This window comes from Amblyraja radiata (assembly GCF_010909765.2).
Source record: "Amblyraja radiata isolate CabotCenter1 chromosome 42 unlocalized genomic scaffold, sAmbRad1.1.pri SUPER_42_unloc_2, whole genome shotgun sequence".
NCBI lineage: Eukaryota > Metazoa > Chordata > Chondrichthyes > Rajiformes > Rajidae > Amblyraja > Amblyraja radiata.
The window spans coordinates 1,834,565-1,856,540 of NW_022630088.1; the positions used below are offsets into that span (position 1 = coordinate 1,834,565).

The following is a 21,976-nucleotide window of genomic DNA, read 5'->3' on the forward strand; positions in this document are numbered from 1 at the left end:
TAAAGGCAGATATGCTCAGATGGGAGATTCTCCCTCTATCTCTAATTGGTAGAATTGAAGTTGTTCGAATGAATATTTTGCCCCGACTGCTTTTTTAATTTCCATCTTTGCCAGTAGGGGTCCCTGGGGTGGCACTCAAAGCGTTGGACAAAGAGCTATCAAGATTTGTGTAGCAAAATAAGAAACCTAGAGTTACTCAAAACACTGTTACTACCAAAACAAAAAGGGGGCCTAAATTTACCCAACATTAAATACTATTACTGGGCAGCGCAATTGAGGACCCTGATAGCATTGATAACAAATGATAAGGAAACGGGGTGGGTGAGAATAGAACAACATTCATGTCCCAGTACTGCCGTGGCAGCGCTCCCATTCCTTAGTCAAGCAAACTGGAAGAAATTAAAAACAGATAATGAATGGATTAAATTCACAATGAAAACATAGCTGTTTTTAAGAAAGCAACTAAATCTCTTCAATTCTATATCTATACTGAAGTTCATCGCGTGTAATCCATTTGGAGTAGCGTAGCAACAGTACGGGTCATGGGTCGTGACCCGACTGCCGTGAAACCTCCCTATAGATTGAAGCATTCTGAAACAAATATGAAACAATCTTCCTTGGATGACCTGAAATTAAAGCATATAATTAGTTAGTTACCCAACTGTAGTTAATTACAAAATTCAATTACTAGATCTAAACATCTATCCATTTGAGAAAAGATTTAACATTTTAAAATATCTCTCCCTCACTCTCCCCTCTCCCTCCATCTCTCTCTTTCGCACTCTCTCTCTCCCTTTTCTCTCTCCCCCCTCCCTCTCTCCCTCCATCTCTCACTCTCCCCTCTCTCTCCATCTCTCTCCATCTCTCCCCATCTCTCTCCATCTCCCTCTCTCTCACCGTCCATTGCGCGTCGGCTCCATCTTGGGGCCGCGGCAGATGCGTCATTTCCGGGCTGGATTCTGGAGAGAGGGGCATCACCTCGGAAATGACGTCGCGGACAGACCCCGCCCCTTTGCCCCGGGACGGCCTCACTCAGCCCGGAAATGACGGCGATGCCCCCGGCCCCAAGATGGAGCCGACCCGCACTGGACCAAGACCTTTGCACTGGACGGTGAGAGAGAGAGAGAGAGGGAGTGAGAGAGAGAGAGAGATGGAGGGAGAGAGAGAAGGGGATAGCGAGAGATAGAGAGAAAGAAGGGGATAGAGAGAGAACAAGAGAGGGATAGATAGTGGGGAGCGAGTGAGTGTGATGAGAGAGGGGGAGAGAGGGAGGAAGGAGGAGAGAGAGAGAAAGAGGGGTAGAGAGGGAGAGAGAAGGGGATAGAGACGGCGATAGAGACGGAGATAGAGGGAGAGAGAGAGAGGGGGGGAGAAAGAGAGAAAGATAGAGGGAGGGAGAGAGAGAGAGAGAGAGAAAGAGGAGAGAGAGAAGAGGAGGAGAGAGAAGAGAAGGGGAGAGGGGAGGGAGAGAGAGAGAGAGGGTGGGAGTGAGAGAGGGAGAGGGAAGGAGGGAGAGAGGGAGAGAGAGAGAGAGAGGGTGAGAGAGAGAGGGGGGCAGAGTGGGTGAGGGAGAGAACGAGAGAGAGGGTGGGGAGGGAGAGAGAAGGGGATAGAGAGAGAGAGGGTGGGGAGGAAGAGATGGAGAGAGAGAGGGTGGTGAGGGAGAGAGAGAAAGGGGGAGAGAGAGGGTGGGGAGGGAAGAGAGAGAGAGGGAGGGGGAGAGGGAGAGAGAGAAGGGGATAGAGAGAGAGGGGGTGAGGGTGGGGAGGGAGAGATGGAAGGGGATAGAGAGAAAGAGAGGGCGGGGAGGGAGAGATGGAGAGAGAGAAGGGGATATAGTGGGAAAGAGGGTGGGGAGGGAGAGATGGAGAGAAAGAAGGGGATAGAGAGAGGGGGAGAGGGTGGGGAGGGAGAGATGGTGAGAGAGAAAGGGTGGGGAGGGAGAGATGGAAAGAGAGAAGGGGATAGGAAGAGGGTGGAGGGAGAGATGGAGAGATAAAGAGAGAGAGAGAGGGTGGGAAGGGAGAGATGGAGAGAGAGAAGGGGATAGAGAGAGAGGGGACGGAGAGGGGGAGAGAGTGGGGGAGATGGAGAGAGAGAAGGAAATAGAGAGAGAGATAGAGAGGGTGGGGAGGGAGAGATGGAAAGAGAGAGAGAGAGAGAGGGTGGGAGGGGAGAGATGGAGAACGATAGGGGAGAAGGAGGAGAGAGAGTGAGAGAAGGGGATAGAGAGAGAGGGAAAGGGGGTGAGATGGCGAGAGAGAAGGGGCTAAAGAGAGAGGTTGGGGAGAGAGAGCAAAGGGAGGGGGGAGGGATTCAAGGGGGAGTGGGTTTGGTGCCGAGGGGGATGAATGGGGGAGGGCAGGGAGCTGGGGGGTGGGGGAGAGAGAGGGGTCAAGTGAGTCAGAAGGGGATCGGGAGCCTGGTGGGGGTTCACACTGTTTGGGGGTGGGGAGGAGGGGGGAGGGAGCAAAGGGGGGTAAGGAGCAGGAGGTGGCAGGGGTAAGGGGCAGGGAGCCACAGGGAGGAGGTCATATTGTTTGGGGGTGGGGAGGATGTTGCAGTTTAGTTAGTCAAACCAGGGCAGGATCTTCACTGTGAATGGCGGGGCGCTGGTGCAATAGACAATAGGTGCAGGAGTAGGCCATTCGGCCCTTTGAGCCAGCACCGTCATTCAATGTGATCATGGCTGTTCATCCCAAATCAGTACCCCGTACCTGCCTTCTCCCCATATCCGCTGACTCCACTATCTTTAAGAGCCCCATCTAGCTCTCTCTTGAATGTATCCAGAGATCCGGCCTCCACCGCCCTCTGAGGCAGAGAATTCCACAGACTCACAACTCTCCGTGAGAAAAAGTGTTTCCTCGTCTCCGTACTAAATGGCTTACCCCTTATTCTTAAACTGTGTGTGCGGCCCCTGGTTCTGGACTCCCCCACCATCGGGAACATGTTTCCTGCCTCTAGCATGTCCAAACCCTTAACAATCTTATATGTTTCAATAAGATAACCTCTCATCCTTCTAAACTCCAGAGTGTACAAGCCCAACCGCTCCATTCTCTCAGCATATGACAGTCCCGCCATCCCGGGAATTAACCTTGTAAACCTACGCTGCTCTCCCTCAATAGCAAGAATGTCCTTCCTCAAATTAGAGGACCAAAACTGCACACAATACTCCAGGTGTGGTCTCACTAGGACTCTGTACAACTCTGAGCCTGGCGGAATGTGTGGAGCCGAGGGATCTAGGACTGTGGGTACGAGTTGGGCCGAAGGGCCTCTTTCCAACGCTGTATCACTCTATGACAAAGTGCTGGAGTAACTCAGCGGGTCAGGCAGCATCTGTGGAGAAGATAGACACAAAGTGCTGGAGTAACTCAGCGGGTCAGGCAGCATCTGTGGAGAGAAGGAATGGGTGGCGTTTTGGGTCGACACCCTTCTTTGGTTTAGTTTAGTTTAGAGATGCAGCGTATAAACAACAGGTCTTTCCGCCCACGGAGTCCGTGCCGACCAGCGATCACCCCGTACACTAGCACTATCCCACGCACATTAGGGACAATTCAGCAATTTTGCGGAGGCCGATTAATCTACAACCCTGAACGTCTTTGAAATGTTGGAGGAAACCGGAACACCCGGAGTAAAAACCCACGCAGGTCAAAGGGAGAACGTACAAACTCCGTACAGACCGCACCCGTAGTCAAGATCGAGCCCGGTCCTCTGGAGGTGAGGCAGCAACTGTACCGCTGGGACAGTGTGCCGCGCAGAATTATATAACGGTTTCCTCCGCCATAAAGATTCAAGATTCAACACACTCAATATGTGCTAGTAATGCCCTGTTTGCCAGCTTGTTGACCCTCTGTGTTCCCCGCTGCAGGGTTTAGGAGCCGTTGCTGTGGACGGAGAGACGGGGACGTGAGCGGCCATTGAGGGCAGCCAGGGTGCAGGTGAGCCCCCATCTGCTCGGTGTGCGGGCCGAGCTTCGAGGGGCTGAGCTTCGATGGAGGACCACATGACGGGGCACAACAAGGAGAAGCGTTATGAGTGCGACGTGTGTGGCAAGGCCTGCCGGAGCCCGAGCGAGCTGGAGATCCACCGGCGGGTGCACACGGGCGAGAAGCCCTATGGCTGCTCCACCTGCGGTAAGAGCTTTACCCAGTTGAAGGGGCTGCGGCAGCACCAGCGGGTGCACAGCAGTGAGCGGCCCTTCACCTGCCCCGACTGCGGCAAAGGCTTCAAGTCGTCCAAGGACCTGAAGGTGCACAGGCGCGTGCACACCAGCGACTGCGGCAAGGGTTTCACCAAGTCCAGCAACCTGCTGGTGCACCAGCGCACCCACACCGGCGAGCGCCCCTACACCTGTGCCCCGTGTGGCAAGGGCTTCACCACCTCCACCAGGCTGCTGATACACCAGCGCTCCCACACCGGCGAGTGTCCCTACACCTGCACCCAGTGCGGCAAGGGCTTCACCCACTCCGGCAACCTGCTGGTGCACCAGCGCACCCACACTGGCGAGCGCCCTACACCTGCGCCCAGTGCGGCAAGGGCTTCACCAAGTATAGCAACCTGCTGGTGCACCAGCGCTCCCACACCGGCGAGCGTCCCTACACCTGCACCCAGTGCGGCAAGGGCTTCACCCACTCCGGCAACCTGCTGGTGCACCAGCGCACCCACACTGGCGAGCGCCCCTACACCTGCGCCCAGTGCGGCAAGGGCTTCACCCACTCTGGCAACCTGCTGGAGCACCAGCGCACCCACACCGGCTTGCGCCCCTACACCTGTGCCCAGTGTGGCAAGGGCTTCACCCGTTCCTCCAACCTGCTGTCCCACCAGCGGGTTCACGCCGGCGGCCGTCCCGTCCCCAGCCCGGTGTGTGGAGAGCGCTCTGCCATGGCCTCCCACGCCCTGTCTCACCAGCACGTGCACACCAGTGGCCCGCCCTACGACTGCCCATACTGTGGCGAGTCGTTTGACAGCTCGCGGGTGTTGCGGCATCACCGGCGGGCCCACGCCGGCGAGCAGCTGCTCCCACTGTGACAAGAGAGCATGGGGGCTGCGGGAGCACCAGCGGATACACACCGGAGAGACCCTTTGTGTGCGCTGAGTGTGGCAAGGGTTTCACCTATCCATGTTCCCCACAGATGCTGTCTGACCCGTTGAGTTACTCCAGCACTCTGTGAGACGTTACCTATCCATGTTCTCCACAGATGCTGCCTGACCTGCTGATTTACTGCAGCACTATGTATTAGAGTCATAGAGTGATACTGTGTGGAAACAGGCCCAACTTGCCCACACCGATCAACGTCCCGGCTACACTAGTCCCACCTGCCTGCATTTGGTCCATATCCCTCCAAACTTGGCCCGTCTATGTACCTGTCTATAACTGTTTCTAAAATGTTGGGATAGTCCCAGCCTCAACTATCTCCACCGGCAGCTTGTTCCATACACCCTCCACTCTCTGTTGAAAAGTTACCCCTCAGATTCTTGTTAAATCTTTTCCCCTTCACCTTGAACCCATGTCCTCTGGTCTTCGATTCCCCCACTCAGGGCAAGAGACTCTGTGCATCTATAATTGTGCTCTATGCAAGATTCCAGCATCTGCAGTTTCTTGTGTCTCCTCCCTCTCACCTATCACTTCTGAAGAAGGGTCTCAGCCTGAAACTTCACCCATTCCTTCTCTCTAGTGATGCTGCCCGTCCCGCTGAGTTACTCCAGCATTTTGTGTCCACCTATCACTTGCCAGGCTTTGTCCAGCCCCCAACTCTCTTTTCCGGCTTCCTCCACCCACCCTCTCCAATCAGTCTGAAGAAGGGTCCTGACTCAAAACGTCGTCGGTCCATTCCCTCTAAAGCGGTGGAGGAACTCAGTGGGTCAGGCGGCATCTGGAGAGGGAAGGCAATCTAAGGCGACCACTCCCACCTCTCCTTTCCGACTTTCTCCACCCCCCACATCAAGCAGTCTGAAGAAGGGTCCTGACCTAGAATGTTGCCTGTCCATGCTCTCCAGAGGTGCAAGTTACTCCAGGAGATTGTGTCGCTTTTTGTAAACCAGCATCTGCTGTTCCTTGTATCTAGACCCAGCGGGCATTTCACCTTCACTTGCGCCCAGTCCGCCAAGGCCTGTTGAATCTCCCGGTTGCCAACCATTTTAACTCCCCTTCCCACTCCCACACTGATCTTTCTGTCCTGGGCCTCCTCCATTGCCAGAGTGAGGTGACACACAAAATGGAGGAACAGCACCTCATAGCTTACAGCCCAATGACATGAACACAGAATTCTCCAATTTGAGGAGACTCTCCCCTCATCCAAATGAAATCCTGGAGTCTGTCCTGACCCCAACTCTTTTTTCCAGGCCCCCCCCCCGACTCCATGAGTCCATAGAAAGGTCCAAACCCGACACGTCGCCTGGCCATTCCCCTCCAAATTGCCGGTAGAACTCAGCAGGTCAGCCATCCGTGGTGGGAAACGGATGGAGGAGTGTTCCTAATATAAGCCCTCCTTGGCCCTGTCGAGGAGCAGACAAGCAACAGTACCAGCATCTTCTCATTCATACTGTACCCAAGTGAAAATGCAAAAGTGAGCCAAGCTGCACACAGCCGACTGCTCACAGTACCAGCTGGCTGCCACTGGCCCAAACACTTAAAAGCATTTTAAAGTGTTTTTTTTAAAGAAAGTCTTAACGCATTTGTGCCTTGCCTAACAAATAAAGCAAGTTTTTCCTAACCTGACTGTGTTCTTCGGAATTCTTCAGAATTCATGTTGTGTTATCAAGAATGAAAGAAAATGCCAACCTTCTCAGGAAATGATGATGATGGTGGGACTGACATATGTTGAAAGAATGGGTCGACTGGGTTTGTATTCACTGGAATTCAGAAGGATGAGCGGGTATCTTATAGAATCGTATAAAATTAGTGAGGGATTGGACAGGGTAGATGCAGGAAACATGTTCCCCATGTTGGGGGAGTACAGAACTGTTATCCATTTCTTTAGAAAAGATTTAACATTTTTAAATAGCCTAAGTGTCCAAATAACATTCACACAAGAATTCACAATATAGCATGATTTTAAATCTCATTGTCGTGGATTTATGTGCCAAATGGAAGCAATTTAGTGTTTGATTCCTGTAAATGAATGGCCATTTATTTGGTCAATAATGGCTCCTTTACCTCCAGTTGTCTTTATCTAAGCAGGTTCATTGCACGACACTGAACAACCAGACTTGCCTTCTCCCTGGTCAGCTCCTGTACAAGCTGCTCTGGGAATCCATGAGGGAGGGAGGGAGACAGACACTCCACAAACTCCTCGTCCACTTGGCCTTGCTCTCCTGTCCCGCCCTGCGCCTTCCGCCCCGCTCTTGACGTCACCGCTCCCGGGCCCCACAACTGTATTACACTCGCTCCCGGGCCCCACAACTGTATTACTCTCGCTCCCGGGCCCCACAACTGTATTACACTCGCTCCCGGGCCCCACAACTGTATTACAATCGCTCCCGGGCCCCACAACTGTAATGCACTCGCTCCCCTCTCTCTCTTTTCACCCTCTCTCCCCGCCTCCTCTCCCCACCCTCATCTCTCCCATCCCCCTCCTCTTCCCTCCCCCCTCCTCTTCCCTCCCCCCTCCTCGTCTCCCCCCGCCCTCTCTTCCCCCCTCACCGTCCATCCGCCGCTGTTAAACCGCTCCAGACCTCAGGCTCGGCCACCAACGGTTGCCCGTCGCTCATTCACCCGCCCCGACTGTCGACTGTCGACCATCGCTCCCGGGCGGGCGGACAGACCACACTGTTGACGTCAACGGGAGACTGACGCAATGCCAGTAGTCAAGATGGCCGCCTCTGGCTTCACCCCCATTGACGTCAACGGGAGACTGACTGACTGCCAGTAGTCAAGATGGCCGCCGAGATCCCACCGACTGTCGCCGCTTGCGCTCCCTCAGCCGTTGCCGCCCGTTATTTCCCGCCGTTTCCAGAAAGTTCTTCACGAACGGTCGCTCGCGCGCTCGGTCACTGGGAGTTCGCTTCTCCACGACGACCTTCACATTCCCACTGGAAATGCGTTTTGACTCTCCCGTGAGGGGCTGTGGCACTCCCGTCGGAGTGGCCCAGCCCGAGGGAGGAACGGTACTCACGTGAGGGCGATCCGGCTCGGGGCTGGAACGGTGCTCCGGGGGCTGGGACGGCGTTCTGGCGGCTATGACCTGGGTCCGGGGTTGAGCCGCGGGCCAGCGGCTGCGTCCGTTGGACTGGAGGGCGGCAGCTTCGACCACCCCGGGCCGCGGGCAGTGTTTGAGCCGCGGGACTGTTTTTACCATCGCCCGGTGGGGAATCGCCTCAGCGCAGAGGGAGAAGAGGAGGGAAGAGACTGCAGCCCTAAGACTTTTGCCTCCACCACAGTGAGGAGGTGCTTGGAGGACTCACTGTGGTGGTGTTAATTTGTGTTTAGTGTTGATTATTATTGTATGATTGTATGTATGACTGCAGGCACGAAATTTCGTAAGGTCTGAATGACAATAAAGGCATTCAATTCAATTCAATTCAATTCAATTCAATTCAATAAACACAGAAGTGAAGTTTAAATCATCTTGAATGACAACAACGTGTAGTAGACAGACAGACAGACAGACAGAGGTTGTTAGTTGTTAGTTCAGGTTGTTAGGATGGGAAACTGAGTTGGGGGAGAGATGGAGAGACAGAGAAAGAGGGAGAAATTGATAGAGGGAGAGAGAGAGGTAGAGGGAGGGAGATGGAGGGAGAGAGAGAGAGGGAGAAATACATACTTGTATTTATATTGATGCATTTCAAATATGTTTTATACTTTGGCAATATAACAATGTTTTTTTATCATGCCAATAACGTTTTAAAATTGAAAATGTAATTGAAATTGATAGATGCAGAAAGAGGGGGAGGGAGGGAGAGAGATGGAGAGGGAGAGAGAGAGGAGAGAGAGGGGGAGATGGAGGGAGAGAGAGAGAGGGAGAGATGGAGGGGGAGAGAGAGAGGGAGAGAGAGGGAGGGAGTGAGAGGGGGATTGAGTAGAGAGAAGGATAGAGAGGGGGAGAAAGAGGGAGGAATAGAGGGGAGAAAGAGAAGGGGGTAGAGAGAGAGAGAGAAAGAGGGGGGAGTGAGAGGAAGAGAGAGAAGGGGATAGAGAGAGAGGGAAAGATGGGGGAGAGAGAGATGGAGTGACAGAGAGGGAGAGAGAGAGAGGGAGTGCGAAAGAGGGAGGGAGAGATAGAGGGAGAGAGAGAGAAAGAGAGAGGGAGGGAGAGAGAGAGAAAGAGGAGGAGAAAGAGAGAGAGGGGGAGAGAAAGAGAGAGAGAGATAGAGGGAGTGGGATAGAGAGAGAGAGAGAGATAGAGGAAGGGAGTGAGAAAGAGAGAGGGAGGGAGAGCGATAGAGTGAGAGAGGGAGGGAGAGAGAAAGATAGAGGGGGAGAAAGAGAGATGGGGGGAGAAGAGGAGGGAGTGAGAAAGAGAAAGGGGGAGAAAGAGAGGGAGGGAGAGAGAGAGAAAGAGGGGAGAAAGAGAGAGAATGATAGGGGGGAGAGTGAGGGTGAGAGATTTAAAAATGTTAATATTTTCTTAAGAAATGGATAGATGTTTAGATCTAGTAATTGAATTTTGTAATTAGCTACAATCGGGTAACTAACTAATTATATGCTTTAATTTCAAGTCATCCAAGTAAAATTGTTTCATATTTGTTTCAGAATGCTTCAATCTAAAATAACTGAAAATTTCATTCAGTTCTCTTAATGTTTAAGAAAGTTTAAGAAAGTTATGAGCTTTTGACTGTCCTTTTTCTGAGGTTATCAACAAAAATAATAATTCCCGCACCCTGTTTGCCGTTGTCGATAGACTGACAAACCCCTCATCATCAGTCCCTCCTGAGCTCCTGTCCAGCAATGACTTTGCAGATTTGTTCACCGATAAAATTCTGAAGATAAGACAAACAATGTCTAGCTCCATCTCAGGGAACATGGCTTTGTCACCTATGCCTCCAGATTCACTAATGAATCTACAACATTTTAAACTTTTAGATTGTGCATCTCTGACTGAAACTGTTCTACAGCTAAAGTCCACTACCTGCTGTCTTGATCTGCTGCCCACAAGCTTCTTTAAAAATATTTTTAACAGTGTTGCACCAGAAGTACTGAACATAGTAAACACTTCCCTTCAATCGTGGCATTTTCCCGAAGCCTTAAAAACAGCAGTGATCAAGCCCCTATTGAAGAAGCCTAATTTGGATGCCTCAGCTATGAGCAACTACAGGCCCATATCTAATTGAGCATTTTTGGCAAAGATTATTGAAAGGGTAGTTTACCAACAAATTTACTGCTTTATGACCCAAAACAATATTTTTAATGTTTTCCAGTCGGGATTTCGGCCACATCACAGCACCGTGACTGCACTCACTAAGGTCCTAAACGACATACATCTAAACAGTGATGCATCAAAAGCTTCAGTTTTGGTACTTTTAGATCTCAGTGCTGCTTTTGATACGGTGGACCACAACATACTGCTTGACAGACTGGAGAAGTGGGTGGGACTCTCTGGTTCTGTGCTGGACTGGTTCAAATCTTACTTGAAAGATCGGGATTATTTTGTTTCCCTTGGTAATTTTGAATCAGAACGTACAAAACTCACATGCGGGGTTCCTCAGGGCTCCATTCTTGGACCCATTTTGTTCAACATTTATATGCTCCCCCTAGCTCAGATCATAGAGCATTTTAACATATCCTACCACACTTATGCCGATGACACACAACTATATATCGCAGTGTCACCACATGACCATAGTCCCCTACACTCACTGAGCCAGTGTGTCAAACATATCAATGAGTGGATGAACCAGAACTTCCTCCAGCTCAATGCAAATAAGACAGAAATTATTGTCTTTGGTCCCAAAAAAACAAGGCTAGAGGTGATTGCTCAACTCGACTCAATTGCACTGAAAACCACAGACAAAGCCAGAAACCTTGGTGTAGTTATGGACTCGGATTTGAATTTTAACAGCCATATAAAGACCATTACCAGATCTGCCTATTACCATCTAAGAAATATTGCAAGAATCAAGGGATTTCTGTCCAAAGAAGACACTGAAAAACTTGTTCATGCATATATTTTTAGTAGGTTAGATTATTGTAATGGCATCTTTACAGGTCTCAATAAAAAATCAATTAAACAACTGCAGCTTATCCAAAATGCCGCTGCCAGGGTCTTGACCAACACCAAGAAAATGGACCACATTACACCTGTCCTTAAATCTTTGCACTGGCTCCCTGTGTGTAAGAGGATAGATTTTAAAATTCTGTTACTGACCTACAAGGCACTGAATGGTCTAGGTCCAAAATACATCTCAGACCTACTTGTTGTATATGAAGCGCCTAGACTCCTCAGGTCTTCAGGGACAGGTTTACTCTGTGTTCCCAGGGTCAGAACTAAAAAGGCTGAAGCAGCATTGGGTTTTTATGCTCCACACCTGTGGAACAAGCTCCCTGAACACCTGAGGTGTGCACAGACTGTAAGCGCATTTAAATCAGGCCTAAAAACACTGTTGTTTACTATAGCTTTTCCATAACCCGACATGCAGGTAATCTTAACCGTCTAATTTTAACCCTTTTATGTGCTTTTTAAAATCGTTTTATTGTTTCATTGACGTTGTTTTATTATTCATACATTTGTCGTATTGCTTATTTTGCAATTTTTAATTATTGACTATTTTATTTTTTCTTTCCTGTAAAGCACCTTGAATTGCTGTTTGCACGAATGGTGCTACACAAATAAATTTGCCTTGCCTTGCCTTGACTAAGTTCCTGTTGTTTGGGGGTTTGTAACTAAAGTTTGTCCTCGATATAACCATAGCATGAGAAGTATTGTGTTAGTGACTAGAATGCTTTAAATGTGATTGATGTGTTAGATGTCATTGCTCCAACTGTGTATAAACATGTGACTACGTTTCCAAAATACTAACAAAAGATGCTGTGTGCCTGTCAAGTCAAACTGAAATGCAAGAAACTTGCGAGCAGAGAAATGCTACAATTGAAATCACGAGACAGATTAAAGTGGGCGGAACCCCAGCCTGCCGAGTTCTGCCTGTGGGTCAAAAGGGCACAGAGCACCAGAAGCCAGTGAAGGAGAGACAAGGAACTTGCGAGCAGTGAATCCAGCAGTAAATCAAAAAGACTGTCCGAAAAGACTGCCGCGAGAGCCAGAAAAGGCAAGCAGGACTGATTTTTCTACAGACCCGATTGGCAGCCGGTTTTTCACCTGTTAAAGACCAAAACTGTTAAAGACCAAACCTGATAAAGACCAAAACTGATAAAAACTAATCTGCCAAAATAAAAGAAGGAGAAAATAAAAGGTGGAAAAGAAGTGTTTGGTCTGAGTGAATCCAGTTCATCATTTCGGGGTAGATAAATCAAATCCCTTTCAAGCGGGGAAACTGCAAAAATATTAGAAGACTTGACAGTGAAAAACCGCTGTGACCAGGAGATCTGGAAACAGTAGAAGACTTAACAGTGAAAAACCGGGCGGGGCCAGGAGGTCTGGAAACCTGGAAAAAAGACAGTTAAGTCAAGATAAATCATGGCTGATGAAGTTGCTGGAAAGTCAGCTGAGCAGCTCAAGCTGAAGAGGACAACAGCAAAACGGGCATTCTCTCGCCTTGTTAACAGCATCATTAGGAACCATGAAGAAATGTCTGAAGAGGAGCTCAGGAACAATTTCAACAAACTCATGCAGGAGGCCGAAAAAGTCATGGAAGCCAATGACGATGTGGAGGCTGGACTCATTGCAGAGCTGGAGGCGGAGCTGGACGCAGATGAAGAAACTGTGTTAACTGAACAGCAAAATGCCGACCTGGCAAAGACTGCAAAGGAGTGTGAGTCGAAACTAAAAGAGGTCAAAGGGCTCATCCAGGACACTCTATGGGCAAAGTTTGGAAATGTTGAATTATCCACCTCACTACAGACAGCAGATGGTGCATGTGAACTTGCTGCTGCCACCGCACCATCAAATAGCAACCAAGAAGCATACGAATTCATGCTTAACCACCTGCAGAAACTGGTACAGACTGCAAAGGAGACGTACAGTCGGTGGAAACGTTGGGTCCCTCTGGATGAGCAAGAGAGCTTCCAGAAACACCTAAGAACACTCGAGCTTCTCGTCCCCAAGCTGGTTTCCAGGAAGGCTGACTTCATACAGGCAAGAATAAAGAAGGACGCTGAAGGATTAGCACAAGCGGCGAAAGCTTTCAATTATCCTTCACCAGCCATCAGACTGAGGACCCACGGCCCTTCCTAAGTTTACTGGAAACAAGCGTGACTTTTATAGATGGAGGAAGGATTGGGAAGCACTGCAAAAGCAAGGTGAACCCACTGGATCAAATGAGGTGAAGAAGGTTCAATTGCTGGACAGTCTGGAGGACAAAATTACAAGAGACCTCCGCCTCACAAGTTATAACACTGCAGATGATATCTTTCGTGTCCTAGAGAACCGGTTTGGAAATCAAACAGCTATTGCTATTGAGATAGTGGAGGAGCTTCAGAGAATCCCACCTGTCAGAGGACATCAGCCACGTAAAATAGTGGAATTAATTCAAGCTGTGGAAAAGGCGCTTAATGACTTGAGCGATCTCGGAGACACAGGCGCCATTAAAAATCCACTGATGACAAAATCAATTGAAACAAAGCTTCCAGAAACCCTTAAGAAGGAATGGCTGGTTTATGTAGCTGACAAGAGGAATGGTGTGGCACCAGAGAAACGGTTTGACAGTCTCTTGTCATTTCTCAAAGAGCAGGAGAGCATATACGAACAGCTCGAGCAACTGAGGGACGAGGAGCCGAGTAGAAAGAAACTCGGACTGAACCAAGACATGCCGGAACCAAGTCTACCAAGTCAGAAAATGACCACACAAGTTGTGTAGTCTGTGGTGACATAAAGCATAAAAGGAAGCTGTACTTCTGCAAGCAGTTTCGAGGGCTAAAGCTGACAGAGAAAAGAGCTGCAGTAAAGAAGTTGGGAGCATGCAAAAAGTGTCTTGAAGTTCATGATGATGGTTCATACTGCAAACCTGCATATCTGTGTAAAAATCAAATCTGCAAGGATGAACAAATCCTGAGCATCATTTTTATCTGTGCCCCAATTATGAGATGAGGAAAAGCAGTGTAGATCAGAGAAGGAGTAAATTTGGTCCAGAGGAAGATAAAGGCAAAAAGAAATATACAGTGCACCAAGAGGAGTTTTTCAGCAAACTTCCACCAGAGTTGGCAAAACAATGCCGAGATGTGTTCTCCAACACTGCATCAAGAGCCTTCAACACTGCAAAGCATCAGCCAAGCCTCCTAAAGGAAGGTGGACTGCAAGAGCATCCAGTGATTTTGATGCTTCTGGAGGTCGTAGCAAATGCTGGACAAAAGGTTGGGACATTAATTGACTTGGCTTCAGATACCAACTACATAACTCACAAGGCTGCGAGTAGACTGAACCTTAGGAGTGAAGACATCACGCTTATCGTCCATGGAGTTGGGGGGATGAAGGTCCACGTAGAGACGATGCGCTACCTTCTAAAGATCCGAGTGAAGACTCCCAAGGGCACACTCAAGTCGCACCAGTTAGTTTGTTATGGATTGGACAGCATTGCAGATGTTCACAAACATGTGACACCACAGCAGCTGCAAAAGTTCTTTCCAGACGTCCCACTTGAGGAACTTGTGAGACCAAAAGAGATACATTTGCTCATAAGCCATAGAGAAGGTCAGCTAGCGCCTCAGAGGATTAGAACTGTTGGAGATCTCATTCTGTGGGATGGACCACTGGGAAAGACTGTTGGAGGTTGTCATCCTGAGCTGTTTGAGAAGCTTACCATGTCAGCCCACATGTCCAAAACACACTTCGCAAGATCAATGAGAGCAGCTGCTTTAAAGTATGAGGAGCTCACTGCCCCAGTCCCTGAGGAACTTTCACCAAACGGACAGGTCGCCGTCAAAGTTCAGAAGTCACGCACATCAACCGCCAATCGGGACTTCTTGGATTGATGGAAGTGGGATAGCATTGGAGCAGCATGCGAGCCAAAGTGCGGGGGTTGCCGCTGTGGAAACTGCCAGCCAGGCGGAAAAGAAATGACTCTTGCTGAAGAGAGAGAGCTCGAAGTGGTAAGGGAAGGCCTCACCTACATAACAGGAGACCGTCACAGTAAAGACCCACATTGGCATGCTAGCTATCCTTGGTTGGAAGACCCAGCTTCTCTACCAAATAATAAAAGGACAGTGGAAGCCACATTTCTCAGGACGGAGAGGCAGCTATCCAGAGAACCTGAATGGAAAAGTGCCTACACAGCTCAGGTGCACGACATGGTGGACCGAAAGGCTGCAATCAAATTGTCCGAAGACATGATTGCAAACTGGAAGGGACCAGTGTGGTATGTGAGTCACCTTATTGCTCCAAACCCCCACTCTGTCACAACCCCAGTGAGACCAGTGTGGAACAGCAGCCAAAAGTGCAATGGTGTCAGCTTAAATGATTTGCTGATGAAAGGTCCAGACGTCCTCAACCAAATTCGCGCCGTCCTCCTCAGATTCAGAGGCGGAATCTATGCTGCTCTGGGAGACATAAAGAAGATGTATAACTCAGTCTGGTTGGAGGACCGTGAAGTACACTTACACAGATTCCTCTGGCGAGATTCCGAGGACGAGGAGCTGGGAGAGTATGCTATCACAAGAGTGAACATCGGAGACAAACCTGCGGGGTGCATTGCACAGTTGGCAATGCGTGAGACTGCTAATCTTCCTTCTTTTACCCACCTCAAGGATGAGCAGCAAGTACTCCAGAAAGACAGCTATGTTGACGACATCCTCACATCTCACAACAGCCTCGACCAGTTGAGAATCATCACAGCAAATGTGGAACGAATCCTAAAAGCTGGTGGGTTTGAGCTCAAGCCTTGGGTTCTGTCTGGCCAAAGTGGGAGGAAGGAGGACAATGATGCTTTAAAGAAAAGCAAAACAAAAAGCATGATCCTACCAAACCAAATGCATGGTGATGATAACAAGGCACTTGGTCTGGGCTACATTGTTGAAGAGGACATGCTCCACGTTATGGTGGGAATCAATTTCTCCAAGAGAAAGAAAAAGATGCGGCTTGGTCAAAGCCTTCTACAAGAGCAAATCAAAACTCAGACGCCAAATCCCCTAACAAGAAGAGAGCTTCTCAGCCGGGTAGCAGGGCTATATGACCCCATCGGCATAGTGGCTCCTGTTAAGCAAAAGGGAGCGATTCTAGTACGCAGAGCTTTCCAAGAAGCAAAAGAGGGAAGCTGTTCGGTCAGAGACACATGGGACATGGCACTCTCAGATGGACTCAGGGAGGATGCAATTAAGCTCTTTGAAGAGTACGAACAACTTGGAAAAGTCAAGTTCGTCAGGGTACTGACTCCCTCTTGCTCCGCAACTGAACCCTTGGGAATCACCTTTTCTGACAGAAGTGAGCACACCTACGGGGCAGTGATGTACGTGAGATGGGATTCAGACCATGGCCCAATTGTCAGACTTGTGGAATCCAAGGCCAAGTTAACTCCCTTGGACCACAGAGGAGACGCTGTTAAAGCAGAGATGTGTGGAGCAGTGTTCGCCTCACGCTTAAAAGAAGTATTTGAGCTACACAGTCAAATTCAAGTGGAGAAGTGGTATCATCTTGTGGAAAGCCCTAAACAATCCAAAGTGGGAGGCCATCTCTTTGACAGGAGTCATTACAGTAAGAGAACGAGAAAATGCTCTAAAAGACATTTTTTGTGCTGCGCAATTGGGCACAACTTTCCCAAGCACCACAACAGATCGACTGGTAGCCTATAAAGACCAAGATTCTGGGCTGATGGTTTGTGGTGGCAGAGTGCAGAGCTTTGAAGAGGATAAAGTTGCTGTTCCCATCCTACCCGTTGATGCCTGGGTGTCCATGCTGCTAGCTCGGGAGGCTCACAGGGAGAGTCATGACAGGAGTGGCTGGGACCTTGCTTAAAATGAGAAGAAAGGCTTGGGTCATAAAAGGAAGGAGAATTGCTCAAAAAGTCGTTGATCACTGCATAATCTGCAAGAAAGCAAAAGCAAAGAAATGTCAACAAGTAATGAGTGATCTGCCGCCTGAAAGAACTGAACCTGCTGCTCCTTTTGAGTTTACAACAGTAGACCTCTTTGGACCCTACCACGTACACGATGACGTCAAGAAGAGGGTAAAACTCAAAGTCTGGGGAGTTGTCTTCTGCTGTATGGCCAGCAGAGCCATCCACACAGAGTTAGTCAACACCTTATCAAGTGAAGGGTTTCTGATGGCTTATCAAAGATTCACAGCAATCCGTGGGCACCCCAAGAAGATCTGGTCAGATCCAGGCACTAATTTTATTGGCGCAAAACCAGTCTTAGAGGAACTATATAGGTTTTTGGACAACCTGGACAGAGCAGCTTTGGAGGAGAACGCAGCTAAAAATGGAACAGAGTGGATGTGGAAAATCCATCCTGCTGATTCTCCACACAGAAATGGCGCTGCGGAAGCTGCTGTGCGTGTTGTGAAGAGAGCGCTCCAAAATTTTGGAAAAGAATCGTCACTCAGTTATAGTGAGTTTCAGACAGCTCTTTACATAGCAGCCAACCTGTCAAATGAACGTCCAATCGACGCCAGGATACAAAGCCGGGAAGACTGCGTTCAGTACATCACACCAAATACTCTTCTGCTTGGCCGAGCATCTCAGTGCGGAGACATCAAGACTTTTGACTTTTCCAGCTACCCCTACAAAAGACTTAGAGCAATGCAGTCGGAGGTGAACAAGTTTTGGAAGAGCTGGAGCCAACTCGCTGGTCCTAACTTGTTTATAAGGAGCAAGTGGCACACCACTCAGAGAAATGTCACTGCCGGAGACATTGTCTGGTTAAGTGACCAAAATGCACTGAGGGGGCAATTCAAGCTGGGCAGAGTCGTCAGCTCCAATCCAGACCGCAAAGGCATCGTGAGAGACGTTAATGTACGGATCTTTCCAAGCTACTCCATTCCTCTGACAAAAGCTTTGAAAGGAAGGGCAAGGCATTCCACTCAGGGGAAGGAGAGGATCCAAGCCACGATAGTTCACAGGGATGTTAGGCGGCTGGTTGTCTTACTTCCAGTAGAAGAACAAGACAAAGATGCATCAGGTGACTAAGTTCAAAACCCCATTAAAAGTTTGACTTTAAAGCGTCGATCTCCCAAGTGGTTCCATTGGAAGATCGAGTGGGAGGTGTCAAGTCAAACTGAAATGCAAGAAACTTGCGAGCAGAGAAATGCTACAATTGAAATCACGAGACAGATTAAAGTGGGCGGAACCCCAGCCTGCCGAGTTCTGCCTGTGGGTCAAAAGGGCACAGAGCACCAGAAGCCAGTGAAGGAGAGACAAGGAACTTGCGAGCAGTGAATCCAGCAGTAAATCAAAAAGACTGTCCGAAAAGACTGCCGCGAGAGCCAGAAAAGGCAAGCAGGACTGATTTTTCTACAGACCCGATTGGCAGCCGGTTTTTCACCTGTTAAAGACCAAAACTGTTAAAGACCAAACCTGATAAAGACCAAAACTGATAAAAACTAATCTGCCAAAATAAAAGAAGGAGAAAATAAAAGGTGGAAAAGAAGTGTTTGGTCTGAGTGAATCCAGTTCATCATTTCGGGGTAGATAAATCAAATCCCTTTCAAGCGGGGAAACTGCAAAAATATTAGAAGACTTGACAGTGCCTTTGTTCATCAGAGTGATGGCCCAGGAGGGTTAAGTGTGTGTTGCATACTTGACTTTGTATCCCCTGGCACTCTCGCCGGCTAAATGATCAGTAAAGCTTGTGTTGGTTGATCTAACTTATTGTGAGTTGTCTGTTTTAAGAAATGTACCTTAACACTTCTGGACACCCCCAACATGGGGAACGTGTTTCCTGCATCTACCCTGTCCAATCCCTCACTAATTTTATATGATTCTATAAGATAACCGCTCATCCTTCTGAATTCCATTGAATACAAACCCAGTCAGTCCATTCTTCCAACATATGTCAGTCCCGCCATCATCTCAGGAATTAATCTTGTGAGCCTACGCTGTGCTCCATCAATAGCAAGAATATCCTTCCTCAAATTTGGAGACCGAAACAGCACACAATTCTCCAGGTGTGGTGTCACCAGGGCCCTGTACAACTGCTGTAGGTCCTCCTTGCGCCTAAACTCAACCCCTCGCCCTATGAAGGCCAACATGCCATTAGCTTTCTTCACTGCCTGCTGTACCTGCATGCTTACTTTCAGTGACTGATGTACCAGGACACACAGATCTCGTTGTACTTCCCATTTTCCTAACCTGACACTATTCGTCTAATACAGAGTGCTGGAGTAACACCTTACACTTTCTTATCACTGTGTCTCACTCTCCTGTGACTCTCGGTCTGAAGAGAGAGAAGCGAGTGTCACCAAACTTCTGAATTCTCTGGGGTGGAACCCTCTCCAAGACAGACGTGAAGCTCACCATTTAACCTGTTTTCACAAAATGTTAAATGATCAGCTCAACATAGATTGCAAGACCTACACCAACCCCAAACCAATTAGGAGCAGACGAGGGCATTCGATCCAATTTGTGATCCCAGCTACAAAGACAGATGTGTACAGCAGTTCGTTCTTTCCCCGCACAATTAAAGCATGGAATAATCCCCACCCAACTATAGTTACCCAACCAGATGCAACTAAATTTAAAGTAGCTCTTTCTTCCCAATAACCCTTTCTGGCTTAAGCCATCCCTCCATCACCTCCAGTTTAAATTCCATTTGAAATATTTTGGAGGACCAAGAAACCAAGAAGAACCAAGAATAGAAACATAGAAAATAGGTGCAGGAGTAGGCCATTCGGCCCTTCGAGCCTGCACCGCCATTCGATATGATCGTGGCTGATCATCCAACTCAGTATCCCATTCCTGCCTTCTCTCCATACCCCTTGATCCCTTTAACCACAAGGGCCACATCTAGCTCCCTCTTAAATATATCCAATGAACTGGCCTCAACTACCTTCTGTGGCAGAGAATTCCACAGATTCATCACTCTGTGTAAAATTTGATTTTCTACTCTTGGTCCTAAAAGAATTCCCTCTTATCCTTAAACTGTGACCTCTAGTTCTGAACTTCCCCAACATCGGGAATAATCTTCCTGCATCTAGTCTGTCCAACCCCTTAAGAATTTTGTAAGTTTCTATAAGATCCCCCCTCAAACTTCTAAATTCTGGCGTGTACAAGCCGAGTCTATCCAGTCTTTCTTCATATGAAAGTCCTGCCATCCCTGGAATCAGTCTGGTGAACCTTCACTGTATTCCCTCGATGGCAAGAATGTCTTTCCTCAGATTAGGAGACCAAAACTGTACGTAATACTCCAGGTGTGGTCTCACCAAGACCCTGTACAACTGCAGTAGAATCTCGCTGCTCGTATACTCAAATCATTTTGCTGTGAATCTATCCATTTCTTTAGAAAGGTTTTTAACATTTTTAAATAGCCTAAGTGTCCAAATAACATTCACACAAGAATTCACAATATAGCATGATTTTTAAATCTCATTGTCGTTGATTTATGGGCCAAATGGAAGGAATTTAGTGTTTGATTCTTGTAAATGAATGGCCATTTATTTGGTCACTAATGGCTCCTTCACCTCTGGTTGCCTTTATCTAAGCAGGTTCATTGCACGACACTGAACAACCAGACTTGCCTTCTCCCTGGTCAGCTCCTGTACAAGCTGCTCTGGGAATCCATGAGGGAGGGAGACAGACAGACAGACACTCCACAAACTCCTCGTCCACTTGGCCTTGCTCTCCTGTCCCACCCTGCGCCTTCCGCCCCGCTCTTGACGTCACCACGTGCGGCTGGGCTGCGGGGCAGGGACGTCATTTCCGGGTCGGTGCCCCTCCCTCCCCGGGCCCCACAACTGTGTTACACTCGCTCCCAGACGGACAAACTGTCTTACACTCGCTCCCGGGCCCCACAACTGTATTACACTCGCTCCCGGGCCGGGCCTCTGTCCGTCTCCATCCTCCTCCAATGGGCAACGACAGGAGGCGGGACAACCACCAACTCCTCCGCCCATTGACCGAGACCGATGCCCGTCGTCGTTTCCTCCTTCAATCACTAGCCTGTAGGAGGCGGGACAACCACCAACTCCTCCCCCAGCCATTGGATGATCTAGCTGCCCATCACTATTCTAATCAGCCACGACTAGAGGCGGGACAGTCACCAACTCCCCCGCCCATTGGCCGTTCCGTCCCTCAGTCTCCCATCCTCCTCCAATGCGCGCGGTCGGGGCAACACTCAGACCCTACCCCCTCCTCATTGGATGATCCGTCTGCCGTTCTCCCGTCTCCATCCAACCAGCAACGACAGGGGGCGTGTCAACCTCCAACCCCCGCCCATTGGATGATCCGTCCGCCCATCACAGTCCCCATCCAATCAGAGCCTATGGGAGGCGGGATGTCCCTCTAACCCTCCCCCCATTGGCCGGGACCGCCGTCGGTCGCCGCCGAGATCCCACCAACTGTCGCCGCTCGCGCTCCCTCAGCCGTTGCCGCCCGTTATTTCCCGCCGTTTCCAGAAGGTTCTTCACCAACGGTCGCTCGCTCGCGCGCTCGGTCACTGGGAGTTCGCTTCTCCACGACCGACCTTCACATTCCCGCTGGAAATGAGTTGAATAAACACAGGTGGGAAGTTTAAATCATCTTGAATGACAACAACGTGTAGTAGACAGACAGACAGAGGTTGTTAGTTCATCACTAACTAACGGCAATAAGTCACCAATCTACACCCACTATCACAACACTGGGCCACAAAAACACCGCCTTTTGTTGTTTGTGTAGAAAATCTGTTTATTTTTTGGTTACATTCATTATTTCCATTTGAACCATTTTAAAAAGGTCAACGCTTTTCTTTTTTCCCCCAAATTGTTTCCATATTTATTTATATTTGGATAATTCTTTGTGAAAA

The 21,976-nt window shown here is 49.1% G+C and overlaps 3 protein-coding genes across 3 annotated transcripts in view; all 3 read left to right on the plus strand.

Moving 5' to 3' along the window:
• Positions 1-4,504, plus strand: part of LOC116969023 (zinc finger protein 271-like) — a gene marked incomplete at its 3' end in the record, with an annotated part of 60,051 nt that extends 55,547 nt beyond the window's left edge. The window contains exons 10-11 of the mRNA XM_033015996.1: positions 937-1,111; positions 4,019-4,504. Of these exons, the coding sequence (XP_032871887.1) occupies positions 937-1,111; positions 4,019-4,504 (661 nt within the window). The remainder of the gene's footprint in view (positions 1-936; positions 1,112-4,018) is intronic.
• The window catches only part of LOC116969026, a 573,861-nt gene that overhangs the window by 320,618 nt on the left and 231,267 nt on the right, over positions 1-21,976 (plus strand). The gene's annotated exons all lie outside the window — the stretch shown is intronic.
• Positions 1-21,976, plus strand: part of LOC116969039 (ribonuclease inhibitor-like) — a 451,987-nt gene that overhangs the window by 144,720 nt on the left and 285,291 nt on the right. The gene's annotated exons all lie outside the window — the stretch shown is intronic.